The sequence below is a fragment of the Sphaeramia orbicularis genome, chromosome 6, assembly GCF_902148855.1.
Source record: "Sphaeramia orbicularis chromosome 6, fSphaOr1.1, whole genome shotgun sequence".
Taxonomy (NCBI): Eukaryota; Metazoa; Chordata; class Actinopteri; order Kurtiformes; family Apogonidae; genus Sphaeramia; species Sphaeramia orbicularis.
The window spans coordinates 2,640,240-2,667,151 of NC_043962.1; the positions used below are offsets into that span (position 1 = coordinate 2,640,240).

General features: G+C 40.2%; 1 protein-coding gene and 1 pseudogene across 2 annotated transcripts in view; both read right to left on the reverse strand.

Moving 5' to 3' along the window:
- LOC115421684 (CCR4-NOT transcription complex subunit 1-like) overlaps positions 1 to 26,912 on the reverse strand; it is a 969,367-nt pseudogene that overhangs the window by 549,363 nt on the left and 393,092 nt on the right.
- Positions 1 to 26,912, reverse strand: part of cpne2 (copine II) — a 106,232-nt gene that overhangs the window by 5,245 nt on the left and 74,075 nt on the right. For both annotated transcript variants that reach the window (XM_030137670.1, XM_030137669.1), the window contains 5 exons: positions 25,378 to 25,511; positions 24,432 to 24,486; positions 23,951 to 24,002; positions 15,806 to 15,939; positions 1,803 to 2,039 (listed from right to left, as the gene is read on the reverse strand). In XM_030137670.1, the coding sequence (XP_029993530.1) occupies positions 1,803 to 2,039; positions 15,806 to 15,939; positions 23,951 to 24,002; positions 24,432 to 24,486; positions 25,378 to 25,511 (612 nt within the window). The remainder of the gene's footprint in view (positions 1 to 1,802; positions 2,040 to 15,805; positions 15,940 to 23,950; positions 24,003 to 24,431; positions 24,487 to 25,377; positions 25,512 to 26,912) is intronic.

Genomic DNA, 26,912 nt, shown 5'->3' on the forward strand with positions numbered 1-26,912 from the left:
CAGGACCTGGAGGTTCATGTGCACACACAGCTCATCATCGCAGCTCTCTCATTAATGTTTCCCCTCTCTGTCTGTTTCTACGGTTCGCTCTCTCTCTCTCTGTCTGCTGGTGTCTCTCACCCTCCTACCAACAAACTGGAGCCAAGCCAGAAAATACTGTCTGTTCCTCCTACTACAGAGGAAGAACACCCACCACCACGAGCCCACACACACACACACACACACACACACACACACACACACACACACACACACACACACACACGTTCCATCTCCCCTGAACACGTACATATGGACATACAGTCCCAGTCTCACAGCCCTGGTGTGTGTGTGTGTGTGTGTGTGTGTGTGTGTGTTGGCATGTGAAAACCACAGGTTGCCGTTTGGGAACACATTCACACTCGACAGCAGGACATGGTGTCATCAGGTGAAGCCTGAACCATGCAGATGGAATACAACCGACATCTGCAGTTCCAAACATTAGCATGGAGTGGCAGGAGGCCTCTGAACAAATCCACTGAAGACAAAGACCAGGAGCGCAGTGGTGTGGGCGGAGCCTAAGAGGACAGACTGTGGGGGTGTAATGTGGACGGACACACAGGCCTGAGCTGCCACTGCCGCTGCCCGACTGGGTCTGATCAGGAACTGCACGACCTTTTCAAAAGAACACAACAGATCTGTCTGGACAACGAGGTGTGAATTCCACACAGATGACAAAGTACAGGTGATTCTGACCCAGCTGTGTCTGCAGAGCAGGAACACTGTTAGTTACACAGTCTGGGACAGTTCCTATACACTGTACAAGGCACAAATGGAGGAACAGGGTGTGTAAATAAAACCAGGGTGTGTAATATTCTAGTGGGCGGAAAAGTCACGCAAAAAGCACCCGAGCCCCCTGCCCCACCCCCCTGGGTCTTACACAGGGTCTTTACCTGGGGTGCTGCCCCCACTGGGAAACATTAATAGTCTCTGCTTGTTACTAATTTGATGATTTGCTTCCTTTTTGCAAAAAATAGTTGGATTTAGTCAAAATTACATCGTGACAAGGTAAGAGAACAATATATAGATAATATAATATAATAAACATGGCTTTGAACAAGACCTGAACCATTTTATAGGTGCTTTTGGAAAATTAACCGTGTAAATAACGAGTGCACAACTCACTGAATAATACAGTGGTGTTCTACTTGTGAAATGTTGCTAAACCTTCATCTGGATGGAGATCACAGGAATTTAAAAATGAAAATATATTGACCTCTCTTCAGAATGGAGAACATCCTCCGATAGCAGACTGACAAGGACACTAGATTTTTTGTTACATTTTGAATCACATTATAATATCACACACTATTAGGCCCCTACTGAGCAAAAACAAGAAGCAGATCATTCATGTCCAACAGTTTTCTTATTGTTGTCTGTGTACGTTTTCATCTGTCCAGGGTAAAGTTCATCTGTAGTTATTTTCTAAGTTCAGTTGAACAATTTTAGTTCTTGTAAATGTTTTCCTGAGCTAACCCATTCCAGTTGAACTGTCAACACCACAGACACTTATGTACCCTTCTGCAGCAGGAACCATGTGGTGGTTTATTGTCATAGTCGTTACAGAACATGATAATTAAGAATAACATAAAGCTTTTATAACAACTAATAAAATAAAGCTGATTTGCTGCCACTATCTAAGTGTTATTTTAAAGTATTATTGGACAAAATATTTCTTTCTTGCCTCTGAACACATTTTATTTTGTAGAGTTTGAGACTAAAACTCATATAACACCTTTCATTTTGTAGAGTGTGAGACTTACATTGCGGAAGTCCCTAAATGGGACGAACTGCACAATGTCCCGGACCGCCTCCTCTCCGGTGTTGGACCTCAAAACACTGGCGTCTCCGTCTAAGAACTCCATGGCGGCGAAGTCGGCGTTGCCCACTCCGATGATGATGATGGACATGGGCAGTTTGGACGCCTGCACGATGGCGTCGCGGGTCTCATCCATGTCACTGATGACGCCGTCCGTGATGATGAGGAGAGTGAAGTACTGCTGCAGAGGACAGAGACAGACAGAAGGATGGGTCAGGGGTCTGGGTTTATGGTCCAAATGGACCAAGGAAACCTGTGTGGGGTAATCAGGACCAAGCGCTGGGCTTTGAATAAAGGTAATTAGAACCACAGACGGAGATAACGAAGACAGAGAACAATGAGAGACATGAGGACGACTGGGATGGAGGGAAGAGGAGACAGAGACCTGGACACCAAACAGAGAAGAACAGAAGAACTGAGAAGAACAGAAAGGAGTTGAGTTCTGTTCATTCAGAGGACAGAGACTCCATCTGGTCCTGACAGACAGAACGGAGGGGAAAAGAAAAAAAGTAAAGGAAAGGAAAAAACTACAAAAAAACACCACCAACAACAACAACTATTCAGAGAAAAACTAGAGTTTGGGTGAAATTGTCATTTTTCCATTCGGTAAATTTTTATGCACAAGTTATATTTGAGCAATTTGAGGGTAAATGGAAAAGAGACAAATGAAACAAACTGAAACAGAAACAAACAACAGGCAAAAACAGAAGAGTAACAACAACAGAAGAACATCAGTGGATCTGAAGAACAGAACAGTCTGAAATCATAATAACCAGTAGAAAACGACAAATGACAACAAAAAAAAAGCAAAAATAACAACGGATCTGTGAAATGTTCTGCTATCCTGTTGTCTGACAATAAATAGAAAACTATCTTAGTATTGTGTTTGTTCCAGCGTCACCGAGGAGCAAAAAACATTAACCTCATTAAACACACTAGGACAGATTCAACCGAATGTGGTGACACTGAAAATACAGAGGGGCAAAAAGTTTCAGTTTCAATTTCTGGTTTCATGTGTGGTTTGAACCAGAGCAGTAGAGGAAACAGAGTTGCGACACTTCCATAGACTCCCACTGTAAAAAATGGTGGATGAAATATGGACCTCCTTCCTGGTTCTGGAGGCGGGGCCAATAGTTCCAAACATTCAGTGTTCCACCGTCTGAACCCATTCCTTTGTATTTGTGCTGAGCTACCAACTCCAGCTCTAAGTTGATCAGATATGGTCATCTTTTCACTGGTCCAGTCTATGTCCTGTATTCGTGACATTTCTGTTGTAAATTCTGTTTTCTTTGGTCTGTGTCAGCGTTTGGATCCATTTCTATCTGATCCAACTGTTCTGTTGGATTTTCAGCTGTAGTCCTATAGTTCCACAGTTGGACCAGTCCAGCTGTAGTCCTATAGTTCCACAGTTGGACCGGTCCAGCTGTAGTCCTATAGTTCCACAGTTGGACCGGTCCAGCTGTAGTCCTATAGTTCCACAGTTGGACTCACTGCTGTCTGTTGTTTTGGAACTACTGATTCTTACATGAACTACCTGATCACCGCAGTGGTGACATTAAAGCGTGTCGCAACTCTATTTCTCTCTATGGCTCTGGTTTGAGAAACAAAAACAAAAACCCACATGTAGAAAAAACACCAACAGAAAACACGCCTGAGGTCTGAACACGAGAATGAGGACGTTTTACCCTGTGATAAGAACAGACAAGGTGAAGACGACAAACACTGAGTCTACTGTACACACACACACACACACACACACACACACACACACACACACACACACACAGCTCTGAAGCCTGTCTCTTTAATGTGTTAACAGCAGCACTCATTAGAGAATCATTATCACACAGACAGACAGGGTCACACACACACACACACACACACACACACTGCACTGGCCTGTAGCCTGTGTGTGTGTGTGTTCATGCAGTTACAGTTGCTGGTCCCCTCATTATCTGTGGAACTGAAGGCAGAGCAGCAGCTGATTTACACAGCCTACGACCGACACACACACACACACACACACACACACACACACGCACACACACACCCTCTCTCTCACCCACCCACCCACACACACACACACCTCCGTTCGTACGTTCCAGCCCCTGTTTGAACTGTGTGTCGTATATAAAAGTATTAAAGTCTCCCCATCGTTTCCTCACACAAACCAAAGGCTGTGCGTGTGTGTGTGTGTGAGTGAGTGAGTAAGAGAGAGGGTGTGTGTGTGTGTGTGAGTGAGAGAGAGGGTGTGTGTGCGTGTGTGTGTGAGTGAGAGAGAGGGTGTGTGTGCGTGTGTGTGAGTGAAAGAGAGGGTGTGTGTGCGTGTGTGTGTGTGAGTGAGAGAGAGGGTGTGTGTGTGTGTGTGTGAGTGAGAGAGAGGGTGTGTGTGTGTGTGTGTGTGTGAGTGAGAGAGAGGGTGTGTGTGTGTGTGTGTGTGTGTGTGTGTGTGTGGTTCACAGAACACAGACCAGTCGAAGCCTTTGTGAATCTGCTCTTGTATTTGTTCTCCACAGGGTGACAGGGTACAATTAGGGACAAAAAGCACCGTGGGAGCATAATGATACCCAGCCAGTGCACTCTCTCCAGTTTTAGGCAGCAGACACGCTGCTGTAGGAGCGCACACACAAACCATCTGAGTGTGTGTGTGTGTGTGTGTGTGTGTGTGTGTGTGTGTGCTGTACACAGGTGACGCTCACCTGTTTACCATCCTCCTGCTCTACAGATGGACACACCTCAGTTGGTGTTGTTTCATTGTAGTCACGTGGTCAGAACATTGAAATGTTATTTTAATTTAGATAGTTGAATCCTTAAGTGTAATCACATATTAGTATCAGTGAGGATTCCTTTGTGTCGCTAGATTTCTTTCTTAGGATAGGTCACATCTGGGTCAACATACTGAACTGACAGATTTATGATCACAGGACTTAGGTTTTACCTTAGACACACTTTTAAATACACATGTTCACAGACGATCGTAAACAAGAGATCAGAGGTAAACACACTGTCAGTATGAGGTTTTCCATAGTGGAGGTTTCACATCTGTTTGACTTTAGAGTCACATGACACCAGTCCATTTTCTGTGACCCAGCCCACCTAGCACAAGGGGGTCAGCCCAGAGTTTGAAGATCACTTTACAAGGATGATAAAAGTCATGTGTATTGGAATGTCTGGATCCATTTCCCTGCTTGGGGTGTGGATCCTCAGCTGAGTCATACTTTGTACTTTGTTTGTGGTCAGATAAGCCAAATTAAATTTACCAAAATGAGACCGAAAAGAATCTGGACTTTTTCTTGGAGCTTTCAACAAAAGAACACGTTAACAACATGAAGCACAGCGTCCAACAGTACATTCACATTCAGATCACTTTATTTATCCCAAAGGGGCAGCAGAGCCTGACATGAAGCACGCTGAACCATGACACATGGTATTAGTTTCACAGACACAGTTTGGATTGGCTCTGTCAACTCAACACTGATTTTTTATAAGTACGTTTTTATTTCTTTATTTTTAAATCAATGACTAGAAATTTCAGGTGACCCCATTTGACTTCTAGGCGGCCTTAGGTTGAAAAACACTGGTCTAACTGAAATAGTGTGAGTCAAACTGAAGTAGACCAACCTCACCACAGCCAGAGGAAACAGGTGGAGTTCAACCAAAGCAAACAACTGGAGCAGAAGCAGTTAGTAAAAACAGTCTGTATGAGGAGAGGAGCCATACATTTTAAATGTATTATCATGTCTATTCTTTTGCTTTTACCTGATATTTTCATTTCACTGTTTTTAATGTACAGCTGCTTTTATGACATTTTAATCTATTCTTGTATTTTTCTGTCATTTTTGTTTTTTCCCCTGTAAGTTGCTTTGGAAAAAAGCGTCTCCCAAATGCATAAATGTAAATGTAAATGAAAGAGGGAAACACTGACTTTAACCTGCTAAAGATATGCAAATTAGTTTCAAAGATCAATGTCAAGAATGATATTTTTGCCAAATCACCCACCTCTAACTTTCAAACCAAATTCCAGACTTTTCAAGGTCTGGAAAACAGCATTTCAAAATTCCATTCATTTTCAGACTTTGCAGACCTGCACACACACCCTGTGAATAACAAAGAGTACAGTATGGAGCATCTGAAACACAGTAGTTTCAGATTTTACTTAGTATCTATGTTTTTTTTTTTACTATAAATCCATTCTTCTCATTCAGAAACACACTGAAAAAGGTGAGACAGGTTCAATGTAGGACCAACCAAGAGTTCAATAATAAAATCTGAACATGACGACTATGACCTCTTACCAAAACTATACAGCTGTGTTTAGGTGAAAATCAGTTCCACAGTGAGAAACAGAGAAAAGGTTAAAAGATGAAGACTTGGGGGCGCTAGTGAGCGACACATGGAGTAAGACGTCTTTTCATGTGCTCCTGCAGAATCGCTAATACATCCGTCTAAAACCACCTATTTTGCATGAAGAACTCGTTTAAAGTATAATTAAGACTATCCAAAACACACCAAGAGCCGAACAAACTGCGGAAAGCAAAGCTGAATGGATAAAAACACTGGAGAAGTTCAAATACACAGCTAGCGGCCAACGAGCTAAAAGGACCCTGAGGCAGAACCAACCTACGCTAGCTAACCTGGTCCAACTGTCACCGACAGAAAGTACTGAAAGTGTAACTATGTCCGCCGAAAATATCAAAGCCGACATCCTCGACACTGTGAGGGGAGAAATATCGAAAATCCTCAGAGAGGAACTTAAAAGTGCCCTAGCGGAGGACTTCGACACCCTCAAATCCGAGCTACGAGCTGTGCGGTCGGAAATTGCTAACACCTCAGCAGCTATCAGGTCAGAAATAAACCAAATGAAAACGGACATTCAAGATGTGACTGAAGGACTATCGACGTGGTCGGATGAGGTGGCCTCACTGCAAACCACGGTAACTAGCCTTCAAAGCCAGATTGTGACTTTGAAAGACAAGTGTGAGGACATGGAGGGCAGAATGAGACGGGGAAACATTAGGATTGCTGGTGTGGACGAGCTCCCGAATTCCAGTGCGCCAGAGTCGGTGTCTAAAATGCTTAAAGAAGTGCTGCAGTTGGATCGGGAGATAAAGATTGACCGCTCGCACCGTACACTTAGGAACTCCAGGTGAAGCCACGAGTGATGATCGTTAAACTTCATTATGACGGAGACGCGGCGGAAATTCTGAGGAGAGCACGAGACCGAGCCCCGCTGATGTACAACGGGAAACGGATTGCAGTATTCCCCGACTACACTTCCAACGTCGCCAGAGCTAGGGCTGCATTCACCGACGTACGTAAGGAGCTTCGAAATCGGAAAGGAGTCCGATACGGCCTGCTCTACCCGGCCAGACTCCGGATCACCTTTAATGACCAGGACGAGGAGTTTGTGGATCCGAAAAAAGCCATGGAATACGTCCAGAAACTACGCACAGAGCCTGAAGAAGGATGAACGATGAACGTTTGTTTTCCGGAGTAACATTTTCATATGTCATGTTTGGGTAGCCTTTTCATAATGTAAGGCTGTTTAACTTGATGCTTGTTCTGCAGGAGCACAAGTGAGTATTTTTTCGCACACTTGTAGACAGTCTATATCATCTGAGACTGTTTTCTTGCCATTTGTTTAGTGGCTAGGGACTAAGTCCACCACTACGTTGCTGTTTAACTAATGTCAGCTAATGTTAGTGTTGTTTGTTTTCTTGTTTTGTTAGTTCTGGTCCCTCTGTTCCCCAGGGACCCTGCCTTAATCATTAGTACAAGAAGGTTATCTTTCTTTTCCCCTACTTGGTCTGATATTGACTATGCTGAGATAGAAATGCTATTCTGCTGCTGTATTAGTAACTTACATTTACTTCATTACCTTTGGTTTTATTATCTAAATCCACTCTTTAGAACTTACACCTCCATACATATACTATATTCACAAATTTTTTGCCTCTGCTTCCCATCTCCATCCCATGGTTGTCAATACTGGGAAATCTATCCACAAATCCTATTCTTTAATTAATGGGAACACTCAAAATTATAAGCTATAATGTTAAAGGTCTCCATAGTCCTGTTAAGAGAAAGAAAATTATGTACCAACTGAAACAAGTCAACTGTCAGATAGCTTTCCTACAGGAAACCCACTTATCTGATGCAGAACACGAAAAGCTAAAAATGTCGTGGGCAGATAAAGTATATTATTCCTCGCATCACTCTGGGAGGAAAAAGGGGGTATCTATACTCATACATAGACATGTCAATTTTGTAAAAACTTCTGCACATAAGGACACTGAGGGCCGGTATATCTTGGTTAATGGACTGATTGATGGCACAAAAGTATCCTTCATTAATGTATACGCACCGAATGAAGATGATCCTGGCTTCATTAGAATGCTATTTAATAAAATATTACAATATAGCACTGGACTAATTTTGATAGGAGGAGATTTTAATTGTGTAATGTCTAATATGTTAGACCGGAAACCCCCCTCTAAAGCTACCCTTTCCCAAATGAGTAAAATGCTCAAATATCAATGCGCAGAGGCTGGCCTTGTTGATGTATGGAGGAGCAAATTCCCTGGAAGTAGAGATTTCACATTTTACTCAAACAGACATGCATCATATTCAAGAATTGATTATTTCTTTACGTCTAAGAAAGACCAATATAGAATATCTGATATTAAAATACTACCTATTACATTATCTGATCATGCACCTATAGAATTAAAGTGGGATATAGGCCAGAGATCATCCTCTAAACAATGGAGACTAAATGCATCCCTCCTAAATGACAGAGAATTTAACTTCTTCATCAAAACAGAGCTTAAGAATTACATGGACACTAATATTTCATCGGTAACATCCCCCCTTATCATATGGGACTGTGCCAAAGCATTCCTTAGAGGTCGCATTATTTCATTTACATGTGCTAGGAAAAGACAGAAGGAAGCCAAACAGCGAGAATTAGAAGATAAAATAAAAGAATTAGAATATAATCATAAACAGTCTGCATCAAATAGTTTACTAAAACAATTAAATACAACACGTAGAGAACTTAATAGTTTACTATCAGATAAGATTGAAGGAAATTTAAGATTTACCAAACAAAAATATTATGAGCACGGCAATAGGGCAAGCAGATTATTAGCTTTCCAATTAAGAAAACAAAAGTCATCTAATATAGTGCAAAAAATAAAATCACAAAGTACTTTTGTTACAAAACCAGATGAAATAGCAGAATCCTTTGCACTTTTCTATAAATTCCCCCTTAAAAATACAGATACTTGCACCAATGATAAAAAAATTGCAGATTTCTTAAAAAACATAAAATTACCAGAATTGACTGAAATGACTGCTAGGGATCTAGATAAACCAATTGAAGAATGGGAGATCAAGCAGGTGATCTCAACACTAAAAAATAATAAAACCCCAGGGCCAGATGGCTACATTAATGAATTTTATAAAACTTTTAGTGATAGACTTTCCCCCCTATTGTTAAAAGCATATCACTACGCACTTTATTCTAAAACTGTGGCACCTTCCTGGACAGATGCAACCATCATAGTGATACATAAAGAGGGCAAAGATCCGACCGAATGCCAGTCCTATAGACCAATATCACTGCTAAATAGAGATGTGTGAATATTGACAGCAATATTGGCTAAACGAGTCAACCAAATGATAACTCAAATTATTCATCCTGACCAAACTGGATTCATTGCTGGAAGATATTATGGGGATAATTTACGACGTCTGCTGAATATAATATCATATCAAAAAGATAAGAAATCAGAGTCAATGATTTTATCTTTGGATGCTCAGAAAGCATTTGACCGTGTGTCATGGCAATTTTTATTTCAAACTTTAAAACGCTTTGGATTTGGACCTAACTTTATAAACTGGATTCAAACACTCTATTCAGACCCCCAGGCTTCCGTTAAAGTCAATGGCTATATATCACAGAGATTTAAACTGGAACGCGGCTGTAGACAGGGCTGTTCTCTGTCACCATTGCTTTTTGCCATCAGCATTGAACCATTTGCCCAACTCATCAGAGATAATATTAACATAAAAGGAATTATGATAAATACTGAGGAACATAAATTGTCACTATATGCAGATGATGTATTGCTATATCTAACAGAATTGGCATCTACAATACCACATCTTAAGACTTTAATTAATGAATTTGGATACTACTCAGGATATAAGGTAAATATTGATAAAACAGAGGCTATGGACATCAATGGCAAGATACCCCAAAACGTAAAACTTCAGACTGGTTTTAAATGGCCCAGTGATGGTATTAAATATCTTGGTATATTTATTCCCTTATCCCTACAGAACCTTTATGATGCTAATTATATCAAAATAATCCAGTGCATAAAAGGAGACCTGGATCGTTGGTCTGTGCTCCCTCTTTCTCTGCTGGGACGTATTGAAAGCATCCGCATGAACGTTCTGCCACGACTTCTCTATTTATTTCAGATGTTGCCCATAGATATTCCTAAGCTTGTTTTCAACAATTTGGATAAAATGTTGTCAAAATTCATATGGCAAAATAAGCGTCCTAGAATTAGACTTAAAACTCTACAATTATCAAAGTCCAGTGGAGGCCTCAACCTACCAAATTTAAAATTTTACTTTTGGGCTGCACAAATGAAACCCTTGATAGGATGGATTCAGGACAACACAAACACACGATGGGTTAATATTGAAAAACAACAATGTCAAGATCCCTTACAAAGCATGCCCTTTCTAGATGCACCCACTGGAGAGATGTCCGACTGGACCAGGGTCACTTTTAAAATATGGAGTAAAATAAAGTGTGCATTTAAGCTCCCAAAGTTAATTTCACCTTTGATAAATATTGGCTACATGAAGTCTTTTACACCCAATAATCTAGACAACAGCTTTAAAAAATGGTCAGAAAAGGGATTGATTTACCTGCATCAGCTGTTTGATGGTGGGATATTTAAGACATTTGAGCAGTTGAAAGATGACTTTGATCTCCCCAGTTCAAATTTTTTTAGGTATTTGCAACTTAGAACTTTTCTGATGACTCACAAGGAATGGGATAAATTCGCAAAACCTACACCCCTAGAAAAGTATGTGATAGAGTTACAAACTGGTGATGGAGAAAAGAAAGTAATTTCTAAATTGTATAATATTTTCTTATTTATGAATCAAAATAACTCCTCGCAGATAAGAGGGAGATGGGAGGCAGAGGCGAACGTGGACATATCTGAGGATGACTGGCGCGATGTATGTACGGAGGCACATCTGGTTACAAATTCTAATACATGGAGGGAATTCAAATGGAAAATAATCATTAGATATTTCAGAACACCAGAAATAATGTCTAAAATGGATCCCCAACATCCCAGCTCATGCTGGAGGAACTGCGGAGCCCATAAAGCTAATCACACTCATATATTTTGGGTTTGTCCTAAGTTAAGTGTGTTTTGGAGGGAGGTGTTCAATGCCGTGAAGGAGGTTTTTAAAATGAACATCCCACAAAGCTTCACAGTGGCAGTTTTGGGAGTAATACCTGAAGGTCTGGATAGAAAAGCAGATAAATACCTTTTGAATATATTATTCACCGCTGCTTTAAAGTCTATAACCATCAGCTGGATGAAACCAGAACCTCCCTCATATAATACATGGATTCAAAAAGTTTGGGATATTTACCAGATGGAGCAGATCACACACTTGCTCCGGCTTCAGAAAACCATATTTACTAAAAGATGGGAACCTATGTTACCTTTACTACTGCAATAATATTTACTGGTGTTGCAAGAACACTCCATGTTATCAAAGTGCTGTCAATCTACCTCTGACGAAGATCTATATCTACAGCCTTTTTTATTTTTATTTATTTATTTATTTATTTTTGTTTGTTTTTTGAAGTAATCATTGTTTGCTATAATTATTACTGCTTTCTTAAATGTCATTATATGTGTCTGTGGAGGTGTATGAGAATATATTTGCAGCTGTGTAGGGGGAAGAGAAATTAATTGAACTGTATAATTGAATGTATAATTGTACTGTACTGAAAAAAAAGAGAAAATTTAATAAAAATTAAGTTTAAAAAAAAAAAGATGAAGACTTTAATTCATGAACAAATGTAAGGCTGTATATCATTTGATTTGTATTTGATGATTTGTAATGTGATTTGCATTTTTATTGTTTTTACTTTAGTTTATAATTCAGTTATATTGTATTTTTAATTCTTTTACCTTTTTTTTTCCCTGTGCATTGTTCATTTCTGGGGAGGTATTCATATAAGCCTTTTTTGGCTTCTAACCTCTCCTGAAGAATGATGTTACTTGTTTTTGGATGTTATTTGTCAAAATTTTCTCTTGCTGTTTTAAGATGTGCAAATAAATAAATAAATAAATGAAGAGGCAGAAGATGATGCAGATAATATAAATGGAAAATAGAATACTTCCTCTGTACTGTATGAGTATGTGGTCAGCAGTGTTGGGAATAACGGCGTTAAAAATAACTGTTACTAACGCTGTTACTGTTTTCCAGTAATAAGTAACCTAATGAATTATTATTTGAAACGTTACAACACCGTTACCGGCAGTGAAATGTGGTGTGTTACTGTGCACTGATCTAACAGCTGTTATCTGTCCTGACTCGCTCTGCCAGGCACCAGAGGTGTGGCGTTCACGGACGACTCAAGTCTTTTGAACGGCTCTTTTCAGTGAACGACGAGAACCGATTCATTGTGAGTCGTTTGTTAACGAGTCATTCTTCTATTCAGATTACCCACAATGCCTTCATGTTTCACCTGTGTGTCCATGAGTCTGAGTTGTCCACACAGCCTTCACCTGTACGACTGATGACATCTACCAGTCTGAGTTGTCCGCTGCACACCACTGTCACTTGAACTACGCAGCTACGTGCGCAGCTAATTTAGGGGAGGAGTTATCAGTGAGTCCGACTGACTGGACTGCAGACATTTCCTGCTGTATCAGGGAGGAGTGAATGGAAAAAAGTGCAGATGTAGGATTAACTGGAGGAGTATGTGCTTCAGTAAATGCACATATGCACTTATGTGGTGGAAAAGCCAGGCCCTGGTGGACCCCAGCTTGGCCCCGGTGGGCCCTGGTGGAGCCCAGCCTCACCACAGTCCTGGTCTTCATTACCTGTCTGCTGTTCTACTCTATGAATCTGACCCGTGAAACACGCTCAAAACTCAGTTTCCTTTTACATATTTGAAGGTTTTCAAAAAAGTAACACAATAACTAATTTCCCTGGTAACTAATTACATTTATGAAGGAGTAATTCCGTTACTAATTCCATTACTTTTTGGGAAAGTAACTAGTAACTGTAACTAATTACTTTTTAAAAGTAATCTGCCCAACACTGGTGGTCAATGTTTCAACCAAACAGAGGTGTAAGATGGAGGAGCAGAGGACAGAATTGGTCACTCTAGTGTCACTGTTCTTCTGCTCAACATGCCAACAGACCCAGCCACACTTTGTTAGGCGTGTCATCCATCAAACCAATAAACAGAGCAGATAAATGATGTTCTGACAGGCACTCACTGCTGACTGTCGCTGTTGGCCAGTAAACAGCATCATGTTCAAGGCAAACACAGAAACACTCAGCACAAGAAAAAAAAAAGGACGGTAATGTCAAGGAAAACACACAGACTTGTTTTGACAGCAGAGAATAGTAAAGTTAAGTGAAGAGATAAAAATCAGACTAGAACTACAGCACATCCTGTAAACATTATTTAAAAAAAAGTTGATTAAGTTTTAACAGGACAGTGGTTTTTATACAGAAAACACAAATACTAGGAGTGAGTCAGATTTACGACGCAGCCTTCTGTCCGTCCTCTGTCTACATTACATAAGTAATTCTGTCTGTTTTCTGGGAGTTTGTGGATATGAACCCAGACAGAGAATACAGAGCAGTACCACCCAGAACCACAGGGGGCAGTGTTGACATTGGAACAGAATAATTTCCATAGTTAGCAGAACTTTGTAAAGAGCGACTGTATGAGTTAGTGAAAAACTACTGACATATGTATAAAAAATACACTCTAAAATCTAAATCTGACCAAGTGTATTTGTCTCATTTCTAGTCCAAATATCTCATCACACTTAAAATCAGACAGAATCACCTACAGAGGAACTTTACACTGAGATATTGGCAGATTTTTTTGCTTAATTCAAGATTTTTTTTTTTTTTTGCTTAATTCAAGCAAAAGACTCTGCCAATGGAACAAGTGAAAACGATCTTGTTCAGATCAGTGTAAATCAGATTTTCCAGATCTATTGTCTATAAATCAGTTCTTATATCTCACTGAAAAGTTCCTCTGTAGGTGATTCTGTCTGATTTTAAGCGTGATGAGATATTTGGAACAGAAATGTGACAAATAAATGAATGAATGTTTTTATTATTGTGTCTTGCACATAAACCTGCCCAGCCCTTACATGGGCTTATAAGACACCAAAAAATACAACCAAAAATCAAATATCAGACAGTAGGCACAATAGATATGAACAAAACAAAGTACTGACCTATTTAAACCAACACATCTGCAGCTTTTTCCAGGCTTTACAAACTAATAATGCTAATTTAGATACATTTGAACTAAACAACCATTTCATCGGGTCATCATCAGTGCTCCAGAACAGATCAGGATTTCAGATGAACATATCATCAAACACAGAGGCTCTCAGTTCATCATATAGAGGACAATACAAAAGAACATGGGATTCATTTTCCACTTCCCCCAGATCACACAGTTCACAAAGTCTGTTTTCTTCTGGGGTTTGGGTAAATCTCCCAGTTCCTAAAGCCAACGGAAGGATTCCTGTACGCAGCTGAGCAATCAGGGACCTTTGGTTCCTGGTCAAGTCAAGAGTAAAACTCTGTTTTCTATGTGTTTTTTAGTTGAATGTATGTCCGCAGCTTCGGTTTAGTCTGGATCCCATTCACCCATTCTTCGTCTAAAGCAGACATTAGGTTAGCTCTGATCTTGTTAATACTACATGAAAGGCCGTTGTGGAATAGATATTGAAGTTGTGCTTCCGCAAAGACAGCTCTGACCTCTGACGCCCAAGGGGACCTTGTCTTACCCCAGCGAAAAACTTTTTTGGTTATTCAATTATCTGGCATATTAATCATTCGATTCCATAATTGAACCATTTCACATTTTCTTTGAATTGCACCAGGAACCCAACCCATGTCACCCTGCGCTGCCAAAACTGGGACAAACTTATGAACCCCAAGAAAGCAGCAGATGGCTCTGTTTTCAACAGCGTCTAAAGCTGCCCCCCCCCCCATATATCTGCAGCATAGTTTAGGACAGGACACACACATGCGTCATACAACAGAGAATATGTTTCAAAACCAAGGTCTTTTCAGACTTTCAGCTTATGACAGAACCCAGAGACAAATACACATGGTCAGATTTTTTACAGTGTACCCTTCTGAATCTGAACATCAGTTAAACCTCCTCTGTCAGTGCTGTGTTTGGTATTACTGACTTTCTTCTTCTTCTCATAAAACTTTACTCTTCTTTGTGGTATTTGTCCAGTATGGTTAATTAAGAGCAGCGCCCTCTGGTGGATTCATTGAAACGCTCATTCCAACACATTGGACACATGGAAGAATGAGGGCAGTGACACATGACAACATTAGAAACAGATTTATGTTCATAAAGTGAACATAAATGAGCCTTAAATGAGGTGGGGGCCATAAGTAAAGGTATATCCCTGAAACCCCCCCAATTATCTGCCTTATAATAAAGCAAATAAACCACAAAATGCACAAAAGATGCCACCTTATCTGTTATTGAAAAATCAGATTATGGACAGATTTAATCTGAACTGTGAGTTTGTACAGAAACAGCCCTAACTGTTGAGTGTGTGTAAATGACAGTGGACTGGACTGAACATGGCAGAACATGTGTTCACCTACCGCTGCTCTCTCCTGTTGAAGGGCCTGGGCAGCGAAGCGTGCTACATGGTTGATGATTGGAGCGAAGTTGGTGGGGCCGTAGAAACGGATGTGAGGCAGGCAGGCTGAGTACGCCTGGGCGATGCCCTCCACTCCTACAAACACAGCAGAAAAAACAAACAGATCAGAGCAGTAAAGTCAGGTTAGTTCAGGGGCCACGTTCAGCCCAATATCCTACTATATAATACACATTCTGTGTCCGATTGATCGATGCTGCAGCACAGGAGGGCATTTGTACGGGTTTTCCTCAGCCTTCATAGGCCCGATCGCCGCCAAACTCACCAAATGAATTCAAACACTCCCTGACTATCTACGAGGCACAATTTAATGTCCGTATTCAAATGTTGTGAGGTATGCTGAGAGATTTCAGCCTCTGTCTACTTTGAATTCTTCATCCCTGCCGTCACACTCCATTTTTGGAGGTGGTTCTGCTGCCATTCATGACATTTCTACTGTTAGCAGACGATGCTAACATGTGAAGGCTGCAGTTCACTACGGCTGGATGAATGGAATCATACTGGACAGACCGAACACATCCATGCTCTTGCCTTCATGCCTCACATGTTGGCTCCAATTATTACCTGCACAATGCAAGATTAAATGGTAGTTTACAAATGGATAGTGGTGGCAGACAAGTTCTACTGATCATGCTGTCGTACAATGGCACCATGGGTACAATGCCGATAGTGATTCAAATAGGTTGAACCAGTTCAAGAATGCTGTGTTCCAGGCCGTTTTTTTGAGCCTGTAATCACGACTTCATACCACGACTCACGACTTTGTAACGTTCCAGGCAAGTCACACCAAACTGCTTGAGTGCAAGGAATTGTGGGAATTAGATGTAAACAAACCAACATGGTGGACCGTACGTTATGCTCATTTACAGTCATTTCTATCACTAAAGGTGTTTGTTCTTTGCTTCTTTGAGGGAAACAGAGGAGGAAAAAACGGCGCATAAGGCAAGAGAAGCTGTTCTACCTTTGATGTTATTTGTATATTTGGATTTGTGTTTGGTATTAATTTATTCTTACACTCATTGGACTGAAAACTCGCTAACATTAGAGCAGCTGCTGATTATGCAGAACATTTACAGATAAATAATATCAGAGCAATACCTTGCTTTAATAAACAATCTGCATAAACACCACATCCATGGGGGGGGCACCATTTGTACATGACGTCAGAACTCGGAACTGGGAGAACATGGATCTAGTACGAGTTCACGGGTTTGACTGACATTCCAGTGCATTTTCACCAGTAGAAGGATGGAAAAACAGGAGTTACAGGTGAACTGGAACGCAGCATTAGAACAGAATAACCTAGAAATAATATCGGCTTCAAAGTTTTCTGTTTCAGATTGAATAACGTGACATTACATTATGAAAATGTTTACATCTACAAACTACAATGAACCTGAAATTTAAGACAAATAACAGCACTTTCAACAATATTCTGTCTCAGTTTATCATTTACACATGTTCATTATAATGTACAGATACAGTGGACCTACTAATACATCAAACATTTAATAACAGACTGAATATTGGTACAAATACACTGATTTATATTAAAGCATTTCATGTTCATATTCAGTTTATTTGCAGTTTTTGTGAAAGGACAGTTTGTAAACGTAAAGATTTTCATATAATTTAACTGTTTTACTCTAAAACTAAGAGAAAAAATTGGGGCTGTCATTATTTATAAGTTATTATGATTGTATTTTATCGGACCCACTTCAGATTGAAAATGATTTTGACACTGTTGATTATTAATATCTTCAGTATCTTCAGTACCTGCTCAACCTCCCAGTATTTTAACTGAATGTGCAATAACTTGTTTTTACCTCTCAGTACTCTAATTATTGTTACTTTTTTTTTCTGATCAGTACTCTGTTTTACAAATGTGTATTTATGTTTGTCTGTGCAATAACTGCTTTTATATGTTTTAGTTGTGTTTCTGTTTTGTTTCTGTTTTTTATTCATATCTTTTTCTAACTCTGTGACTCGGGGAAACGCACAATAATTCCACTGTACCTATACTGCTATGTATCGTGCAAATGGCAAATAAAGTCTATTCTATTCTATTCTATTCTATAATTGTAGCAGTTCACATATTCATCCCAGGGGCCTGACTGAACCCTTTGGTGGGCCGGTTTTGGCCCCAGACCGTATGTTTGACACCCCTGTTATAAATAATGAATAATCACTTCCATACTAAGACATAAAAAGTGCAGTTTTGTCTTTCTTTCTTATCATTATTCTAACATTGTCTAAAGGAGGCTGTAAAATACTTTGTGCAGCTCTTTAACTGCAGTCCTTCTTATGTGTTTTTCTGCTTTGGCCTGGATGTTCACAGTGAGCTGGAGGCTGTACTGCCCTTTCCATACAAAAATAAATAAATAAATAAATAAATAAAGTAGATGCAACGCTCTCTTATGTATTTTGTGAAGACGCAGTTCATGGGGTGACCTTAAAACAGAGGGCACTTGTGGAGGCAGATGTTTTAATAAAGACGAGCTGCAGATCCTCTGTACAAGTGCATGTTGAGCTGAGGGCTGACGTACATGCACTGATTTAAAACCACCTCCTGCCTCCGTCGGGCTCAAAGCGCTTCATACTCTTCCATTCTGGGTCTCACAGTCATGCTCTCAGCGATGGGTACTCATCTGTTACATTTGTCAATAAACACATTTACATCCTATTGTGGTGTCAAAAAATCAGTATTTAAATCCAAAGTATTCCATTTGTATTCAAAAGTATTTAGCCTGTATTCATTTGCATGCTAGAAGTTATTCTTAGTGTCATGTGTAGATTGGACCAGAGTAGCTGTCTTTTTTTATCTGGGAGACCCACAAAAGAACGAACACATGTAGCCATTGAAAGAACATGTGAATTTATGGAAAGTTACAAAACAGGGCGGGCAGAAAGAACATGTGAGCTCATGGAAAGTTTCGGAAAACGCAGTGTACAAAAGAAGTACAGTTGAGTGGAAATTTTGGACATTCTAGGAAATAATTTATATATTCTGGGAAAAAGGTACATACTAATATGTGATAAACTAATACTGGGAATTAGTTTCATATGTAAATGTTTTGACCAATCCTGACAGACACCAAAAAGACCTTACCCTATGGGAGACAAGCTAAAAAGGGGAGTTTCCGACATGACTAGATTAATGTTCAATATATGATAAAAATGGATGTGGTTGGTAGCTAAACCCAACCTACTTTTGACAATATAAAAGTGGTCTCCCAGAGTGAAAAGTCAGTTGTTTCTGCAGATTTCAACTGAGTGTTTATTTTCTGCATGAATGAACACTTTATGCAGCTCCAGTTCTGCTCGATCTCTGATTTTGACTCTGTGTGCATTTACTTGATGAAGCTCCACTACATAGATGAGGGAGGACAGACATACATTCAACACTACAGAGTACAGAGACATACATTCAACACTACAGAGTACAGAGACATACATTCAACACTACAGAGTACAGAGACATACATTCAACACTACAGAGTACAGAGACATACATTCATACCTGTCCGACATACCTGTCCAAAACTGAACTGCTGGTCTTCCCAGCTAAGCCAACCATACAGCAGGACATCTCCATCACTATTGACTCCATACCTCTGGCTCCTACCAGTGTAGTACGTAACTTGGGAGTCATGATTGATAATCAGTTGACCTTCACGGATCACGTTGCCTCTGTCACCCGATCATGCCGTTTCACTCTGTTCAACCTAAGAAAGATCAGGCCATACCTAACCGAACAGGCCACCCAGCTCCTGGTGCAGACTATGGTTATCTCCCATCTTGACTACTGCAATGCTCTTCTAACGGGCCTCCCAGCTTGTGTTGTCAAACCACTACAGATGGTCCAGAATGCAGCAGCGCGTCTGGTCTTCAATCAGCCTAAAAGGGCACATGTCACCCCCTTACTCATTGAGTTACACTGGCTACCCATAGCTGCCCGCATCAAATTCAAATCTTTAATCCTAGCCTACAGAATTCTCCGTGGGTCTGCTCCTGTCTACTTAGGTGCACTAATAAAAGCTTATGTCGCCCCACGACCACTCCGCTCGTCTGGGGAACGTAGTCTGGTGGTCCCCAGACCTTGTACAAGACAATCCAGGCTCTTTTCATGGGGCGTTCCACGTTGGTGGAACGCTCTACCAAGTGCTACAAGAACAGAGTCATCCCTGCCTATCTTCAAGAAGCTCCTGAAGACCCAGCTCTTCCGAGAGCACCTCCTGTCCTAGCACTTTCAAACATTCCATTTTAAATATTCTAATAAGGTTTTTCCAGGATAACCACAGATTCTTTCACGATTATCTCTGGACCTGCTTCGGTGGTCCGGCCTCTTCCCTGCCCTCATCATCACCACTCACTTATCCTCAACCGCCTCCATGTGTCTCCCCCTACTCCCCCCTTCTCCCCCTCTCCCCCAGTCTCTATCTCTATCGCTCTCTCTTTTTCCCCTTCTCTACTCTCTCTCTTTAACCCCAACTGGTCAAGGCAGACGGCCATCCTCCAGGAGTCTGGGTCTGCTCCAGGTTTCTGCTGTTAAAGGGAAGTTTTTCCTTCCACTGTCACCAGTCACAAGTGTTTGCTCCAGGAGGATTCTGTTGGGTTTCTGTAAATTGACTTAGAGTCTGGTTTTGACCAACTCTATATATAAAATGTCAAGAGATAACTTTTTTGTGATCTGGCGCTATATAAATAAAATTTGATTGATTGAGTGATTTAATTGGTTTTCCCCTGTAAGTCGCTTTGGAAAAAAGCATCTGCCAAATGCGTAAACATAAACATAAACATTCAACACTACAGAGTACAGAGACATACAATCAACACTACAGAGGACAGAGACATACATTCAACACTACAGAGTACAGAGACATACAATCAACACTACAGAGGACAGAGACATACAATCAACACTACAGAGGACAGAGACATACAATCAACACTACAGAGGACAGAGACATACATTCAACACTACAGAGGACAGAGACATACATTCAACACTACAGAGTACAGAGACATACATTCAACACTACAGAGTACAGAGACATACATTCAACACTACAGAGTACAGAGACATACATTCAACACTGCAGAGGACAGAGACATACATTCAACACTACAGAGGACAGTGTGGAAGAGCGTCAAAGGGACCAAAGATGTCTCCCACCTGCAGCAGGAAATTTTACACAAAACTACACATGTAGAGAGCTTATGCTGCATTAACAGGCTCAGATTTAAAAGGAGGCACAAAGACCTTTGAAGAAACATGACGAACATGATAATGACTCTGTATCACTGTATTTATCATTTTACTGGAGAGGTTTTTCCAAACATGTATATGTCTATGCAACTGGAACTGGAGCAGGTTTTATCTCCTACAGCTGAAAAAGAGCGAAAAGATTAGAAAAATAGGACCAAGGCTCCTGAAGTCCAACAGCACATTTAAAGACATTAACTGACATCTGTTTGACCTCTCAAGATCACTCAAGGTCAAAGGTCATGGCACCAAATGAAAGCCCATATGTGACTTCCTATCTATTACCAACAGTAATTATATCAATATGTTCAACTGTTTTCCAGTTAACACTTTAAAATGTGTCCATTATAAACCAATGGAGGTTTGGAAAAATAAGAAAAATCATAAACAATTTAAAAATCAATATTTCCCAATTCTTTGAATAAACCTGGTAGACCTTTACCCCAAAGATGGTCCACAACTAATATCAAGTCATTCTGACTGAAGGTTTAGGAGAAGAAGATTCTAGAAAAATTGTTTATGGACGGACGACGGACAAATGAAAACTGATCCCAATAGTCCAGTGGACCCATTGGACTCTTTGGACCGTTGGACCCATTAGACCCTTTGGATTCTTTGGACCCTTTGGATTCTTTGGACCCTTTGGACCGTTGGACCCTTTGGACCGTTGGACCCTTTGGACCCTTTGGACCGTTGAACCCATTGGACCCTTTGGATCCTTTGGACCCATTGGACCCATTGGACCCTTTGGACTGTTGGACCCATTGGACCCTTTGGATCCTTTGGACCCATTGGACCCTTTGGACCCATTGGACTCTTTGGACTGTTGGACCCATTGGACCCTCTGGACCCTTTGGACCGTTGGACTAAAAGTCCATGATGCATGTGTTTCTCCTGGTCGTGACCACACAGTAAAAGCCAACTGGTCTATTTCCATATTTAATCTGTGCACAGGAACATAAATAACCTGTTGAAGGTTCTCAGTAAATGTGTGGAAATGAACTGATCTGGTATTTTCAGTCAGATCAGACTGTTTAGTGTCACAGTAATGTTTATTTTGAAGACAGTAGAAGTGTAGGTGAAGTGTGAAGGTGTTATTTACTCAGACTCAGTCAGATCCTCCCAGAGAAGTGGACCACCTGCTGCAGTGATCTGGTCCTGCTGTCACATGACTTGGACCCAGGACAGGACCTGTTCTGCTTTATTCTACTGTGGTCTGTCCTCTTCTTTAAATGGAGAACACATCAGGGTCTTATGTGGTAGTTGTTGGTTCTTAACACTCATCTGGGTTTACTGTGAGTTCAACACTGGTAAACTCATCACATGTTCTGATTCTACTGGTTTGGTTCTGAGGGAAAACACACACATCGGTGTTTGTACATCATCTGTGCCGCAGTAGTTTTAGATATTTTTCATTTAAAATATTTTAAACCAGATGTTGCCCTTTGAGTCTGTTTCAGTTGGCATTTAGACCTTTACAGTTCTGTGGAATATTTGTGTTAAACTGGTCTGGTTCAACAGTTATGAATCAAACAGTAGTGGGCGGTCCATCCGTGACCCTTGACCCCTTAATGTCCTTCCTTAAGCGTTCCTTTAACCCTTTGAACCCTGTCTGTCAGGTCCACTTGGTACCGCTGAACCATCTGTACATTCTGCTCTCATCTGTGTTATTTGGACCCTCATCTCACATCAAATGGAAGCATTGATGTCTGCCACGTCGGGCTTTGACTCACAGTTCCACCGTGGTCAGGCCACTGAGTCGTCTTTCACACCTGTGAGTCAAAGCCCAGCGTGGCAGACATCAACGCTTCCATTTGATGTGAGATGCGGGTCCATGAAGACTAAAGCAGTAGAGTCCTGTCTGGGATTTATGTGAATATGACAGAGAAGAAGAGAAAAGATATAAAGAAAACTAAAACTAAACTGAAACTAAACATTTAGAAAAAAACGAAAACTAATAAAAACTAGCAAACCTGCTCTAAAAATGAATTCAGACAAACTGAACTAGAAAAAAAAAACAGTCCAAACTAAATAAAACTAAACTAGAATGAAAAATCCAAAACTATTAGAACCTTGTTCGACACCTGTGTTTTTAATGAGTCAGGAAGCCAACACATCCCATAATACCACCTCTGACCGTTCAACCTGCTGGAGCTCTGCACCTCTGGCCCAATATTTAAATATTTAGGCCGATCAACAAACGACTGGACGTTCAAAACAAGGTTCTAATAGTTTTGGATTTTTCATTCTAGTTTAGTTTTATTTAGTTTGGACTTTTTTTCTCTAATTCAGTTCGTTTGAATTTGTTTTTAGAGCAGGTTTGATAGTTTTTATTAATTTTCATTTTTTTCTAAATGCTTAGTTTTAGTTTAGTTGTAGTTCAGTGGTCTCTTTTCTCTTCTTCTCTGTCGTCGTATTCAAATCAATCCCAGACAGGACTCTGCTGCTTTAGTCTCCATGTTTCCAGGTAGAGTGGGGACCAGAAGACGACTGGAAACCACAAGTGAACACAAGTGACGGACCAAAAAGTGTCGTATGTTGACAGCACAGAAAACTGAGAGAGACAAAGAAATCCATTTAACATCAATCTGACATTGACAAAGACGAAAACGAAGGGAATTTTATCCATAATTTTTATCCGTTTTAGTTAGTTTTGTAAACACACAACACAGTTTCAGTTAGTTATAGTTTTTTTCTTTGAATTATAGTTTTTATTTATTTCAGTGAACGAAAATGTTTTTTTAACTCTAGTTTTCGTCATACCATTAGTTTTTGTTAATGATAATAACCTTGGTTCAGAAATGCCCAGTCAGTGGAACTCACCTGAACAGAAGGGGTTGGTGGGGTTGAAGTTGATGGCGAATTCATGTGATACCTACGAAAACAACACAGAGCGAACATCTGAACATCACACTGAGCCTTTAGTGCACTGGAAAATATTCAGAAACAGTGTCCATTTCTCCCACTCTTTCTCCCTCCCACCCTTTCTTTCTCCATCACTCTGTTTTTTCTGTGTTCTGCTCCCTCTCCTTTGTCCTTTTCATCAGCGCAGCGCCATGGCAACACAGATGGGTTGACAGTTGCGTAATCATGTGAATATGCATGTAGAATGCTTACAGTTTTATACGTGTGTGTGTGTTTGGATGTGGAAAACCTGCGCATGTTACACACACTTACTCCAGCTGTGCGTTTGAAACTGACAACTGCACACACACACACACACACACACACACACACGTACCTCCGTCGAACACAAACACAAACAGTATTATCACCAACACCAGCGCACACATCGTACACATACCTTCCAGTCTGGTGGGAGTTGGGCTCCAAATCCCAGGGCAGGAAACATTTTGTCGCTGAGAAGGAAACCATGACAACAGATTGGAACGTTAGTTAAATCTCTTTTTCTTTTTTTTTTTTGTTAGTTTTTTTTTCAACCAAATTCAACAAGCTGGATTTAGACAACAGAGGAAATCCTGATACCTTTTTTTTCTCAAAGTAACACATTCAGATACATTCACAGAGAAACAAGCTGGGTGGGGTGGGGGGGGTAGAAAACGGAGGCCATGTCATAAAATGGCTCCTTATTCAGACGAAGACAGAAAGGAAATGTGTTTCTGACAACAGGGATTTATGTTATGTCTAGGGATGTAATGATTACCGGTATAAAAATAAACCACGGTAAAATTGCAGTCTGTTAGTAATACCGTTTAAATTCTAATTATCATGATAACCGTGTTTGATTAACGCACTTTGAAAACTAATGGTACTGCTCATTTCCTGGACAAGCAACAGTTCAAAAACAGTACTTCTCCTCTAAATGTAGACTTGTAGTCTTTATTAGTGCTGTGAATCTATGTCATTAACTCCTAAATCTCAATGATAATTGGACGGTCGTGTTGTGTGCAGGGGTGGATTCATGGGTAAATAATGGGATTGGGACGGATATTAACAGTGATAAAACTGTTTTATGATTTTGGATGGGCCTACAATAAGAATTTAAATCTGTGACATTAAATAGATGTTGCTTTGAGTATGACAGATTCCAGCGCTGAACTAAACCAGCTGAAAGTCTGGTCTTTTCTGAATTTCAGCTCCACATGCTGCAGTAATCTGTGTGTACTTCCTGGTACTTTGGTGTTGAGGACGGCTGCTCAAACACTGCTCTTCAGTTGTCAGATATTTTTGCCGCTATAAAAAGCAAAAAATCTTGCAGGATTTGTCCAAAATAAGCTTTAAAGACTCACGTATCATAGTCCTGTATGATCTGTCCAACTGCCAGAATGGCTGCCAGATACTCGTTGCTGCCCAGTGGATTGATGTAATGGAGGGAGGAGGGTTCACGAGGGTTCCCATTGGATGCAGTGAAGTCTATACCCACCTAGAGGACACAAACAAATACACAGGCGATGTGTTCAGTGACCTTTACACAACAGTTGGATAAGTGGTTCCTTCAAAACAAACACAGGAAGGTTTGAACATCTACACATGAAATAGAAACGGTACAGGAGGAAATCCACAAAAACTGAACATAAGCAGGAAGTCTAATTTGGTTCAGTTCAAGACCTTGTACACATGGACACAAAAAGGATTAATTTAAACCCCCCCCCCCAAAGGAGAGGAAAGGGTTACTGTTTTTAGTTTGGTCTGTGTGTTTGTTTACACTTTAACAGTAAAACTATTCGTTGAATTCAGACCTAACTGGGTTTATAGATTACCACTGACCAGAACAGATGTGATTACATTTGGGGAAAAGTAGGTCAAAGTTCACATTTTTTATGAATTTTTAAAATGTTTTTTTCCATTTACTTATAATGGGCAAAATTCCATGTCTATAAAAACATCAATTTTGTTTCAGTTTACTTCAAACTTGGCACAAATATTGAGACAATTGATATACATCATTGACATAACGCTAAGGCGTGTGTGTATGTGTGTGTGTGTGTGTGTATATATATATATATATATATATATATATATATATATATATATATATATATATATACATATATATATACAGGGTGGGGAAGCAAAATTTACAATGAACATTTAGTTGTTTTTTCTCAGCAGGCACTACATCAATTGTTTTGAACCCAAACATATACTGATGTCATAATCATACCTAACACTATTATCCATACCTTTTCAGAAACTTTTGCCCATATGAGTAATCAGGAAAGCAAACGTCAAAGAGTGTGTGATTTGCTGAATGCACTCGTCACACCAAAGGAGATTTCAAAAATAGTTGGAGTGTCCATAAAGACTGTTTATAATGGAAAGAAGAGAATGACTATGAGCAAAACTATTACCAGAAAGTCTGGAAGTGGAGGAAGCAACAAAAAACGTACCAAAGCTTTTATTAAAGCTCTCAAATCCAAAATCCTAAAGGATCCAACCAAATCCATGAGAAAAATGGCAATTGAACTTGAGGTAGACAACAAGACCGTTAGAAATGCAGTAAAATATGATTTGAAGTTAAAATCTTACACAAGAACACCAAAACACTTGTTGACAACAGCAACAAATCCAACTTTAGCAATTTTTGGGAATCATGTTTATGGCCGCCTTCTAGCCCAGATCTAAACCCTCTGGATTCTGCTGTTTGGGGCGTTTTAGAACATGCTACCAATAGAATATCACACAGCAATGTTGACTTTCTTAAAGATACTATTAAAGAAGAATGGGAGAAGTTGTCACCCGAATATTTGAGGAACACTTGCGCAAGTTTCAGGAAGCGTGTGAAGGCAGTTATTGAGACAGAAGGAGGACACATAGAATAAAA